This window comes from Lycium barbarum, chromosome 7 (assembly GCF_019175385.1).
Source record: "Lycium barbarum isolate Lr01 chromosome 7, ASM1917538v2, whole genome shotgun sequence".
NCBI classification, from domain to species: Eukaryota; Viridiplantae; Streptophyta; class Magnoliopsida; order Solanales; family Solanaceae; genus Lycium; species Lycium barbarum.
Genome location: NC_083343.1, coordinates 132,267,841 through 132,270,131, shown reverse-complemented (window position 1 = coordinate 132,270,131; position 2,291 = coordinate 132,267,841). Strand labels below are relative to the sequence as shown.

Here is a 2,291-nt window from a genome sequence, read left to right as displayed (position 1 = left end):
TGAATAGAGTGAATAAGTAAAGATGACTCACTCAACTGGGAGTTGGTGTGACCCAAATTGGAGGACAAACAAGACTGAGGGAAACACCATCATAATGCGGCTGGACACTGCCATCTGCTATGTTGAACACCCCCATGTCCAAGCCACCTCCTTCTTCAAGATGGATGTATGCATCCAACCAATTATCTGTAAAATATATATGATTGGGCTTAATTCCTGGAAATTGAGCAGCTTGGACCGAAAGAGAAGCATTAGCACCCAGAAAAAAAGATCGGTCCCCTATATCCCTGGTTTCCTTCAATTTGCGAGCAGCTAAATTGACCCGGTAAACATGAAAATGTGTTGTTCCATAGGTCAGCACTTCATTATCATCTCCGGGATCTCTTATTTCTTTACCACTTTGCATAACTACAAACAATGATCCTAGTGATTCCAGGATGTAGAACTGTTCTGAATGTTGATTAGCTATTTGCGCTACGGTACGACATTTAGTGAGTCTATGGCCAATAACAACAAAGACTTGGACCCTGCCTCTACTAGTGACTGCATAAAATTGGCAATTGGAATATACCACATCAGTAAAACGCAGGTAAGCGGTCGGTTCCTTAATATAATTGGTCCATAACAAATCTCCTGGTCTCCAAAAACAAAGTTGGTCATGGGGTCCCGAAATGACCATGAGAATGTAGTCAGATGTATGAGAAGGATTAGCTGACAGAACTGCTTGCTTGATAAAGGCCCGTGGCTCTTCAGTGTGGGAATGCCATGATTTGCAGACAGTACCGAAGTTAAGGTAGTCTTCAATCAAATTTAAATTTCTAACTATTAGAACTAGTAGATCATGTTGAAGTTCCGACCAATCATGCATCACTCGCATTTTCCTCATTGTCATACTGGAAATCAATCTCTAAGTTATTACCCAACACGCCTAGTATTTAAAACATTTGAATAGAAATACTAACTTAGTTATGTGAACTAATTCTTCATCAACCAAACTTTTTTAGAGCCCGTTTGAATTGGCTTATAAGCAACTTATAAGCTGTTTTCAACTTTTTTGAGTGTTTGGCTGGCCAGCTTAAAGTCATTTTGTGTTTAAAATAAGCTCAAAAAATAATTGGGCCCATTTGACTTAGCTTATCTAAAGCAGCTTATAAGCTGAAACCAACTTATAAATAAAAAAAAAAAGTTAGACTACCCCAACTTATTTTTTTTTAGTTTATAAGCTGTTTGCAGCTTTTACGCATAAGCCCATCCAAACAGGCTCTTAGCTTACCATTTTCAGTGGTAATGAGCAGTGGAGGTAGAATTTTGAATTAGGGAGAGAGTGGAGACTGGACAAGTGTGAAAGTTTGAGTTTGGGGTGATTTGCGTTTGGCGGAAATATTCAAATTTATTGTACTTTTCGGACTTTGCTTTTACTAGGCTGAATTGTCCGAGGTATATTTATTCTGCTTCAATAGGGTCATTTGCTAGTTATGTCCCTATTTTGTGCCGGTCTTTATATTTTTGTCCCTACTAACGAACAATGTTTTTTTTGGCATAAGTTTATATTTTGGTATCATACTATCTCACAAATTATGTTTCACACCATTTAAGAACTTATACCCCGCTAGGCCTTAAGTTTGATTGCTAAGGGTAAAAATTAAGGGCATTTTACATAAATAGCAAACATTTGGGGTTTAATCAAACTACATAGCTAATGTTTCAATATTTACGTTTTGTAGCAAATCAGCCTAGCTCCCACATGTGTATTCAATTTTTTTTTTAGCTGTATTCATGAATATAACAATTTTTTTTCCATTGTATTCATGAAATAATTATCTGTATTCATAAATTATCCTGTTGTATTCATGAATACAACGAGTAAAAACTGAATACATATACACCAATAATTACACAAATACATCATATTTTCCGGTATGTATACAACAGATACAGGCGAAAAATACAGTATAAAACATTCATACACCAAAAAATTAACAAATATGCCATATTTTCCGGTATGTATACAACAAATACAAGCGAAAAACATTGTATACACGATAAATATACAACAAAATAAAGCGAAAATCTGGATTTTTTCCAGATCTGACCAGAAAAAATTCCGGCGAATACAGATCTGACCGGAAAATGTGGTTGCTGCACGTTGCCAATGACCAAAGGAGTAAGTTTTTCATCTTTCTAATTGAAAGAAAAGAGATGGCCGAACTGTTAAGTGGTTGCAATTGTTGATCTCTGTAAAGTTTATTAGTTAGAGAAAATCTTTGGAAAGGAAATATTTTGGTTGCTCC

The 2,291-nt window shown here is 36.0% G+C and overlaps 1 protein-coding gene across 1 annotated transcript; it reads right to left on the bottom strand.

Annotated features, from left to right (window-relative positions):
- Positions 1 to 868, bottom strand: LOC132602683 (putative F-box protein At1g65770). Its single transcript, XM_060315479.1, has one exon. The coding sequence runs from the start codon at positions 866 to 868 to the stop codon at positions 32 to 34; it is 837 nt and encodes a 278-aa protein (XP_060171462.1). The 3' UTR covers positions 1 to 31.
- Between the last annotated feature and the right edge of the window lie 1,423 nt (positions 869 to 2,291).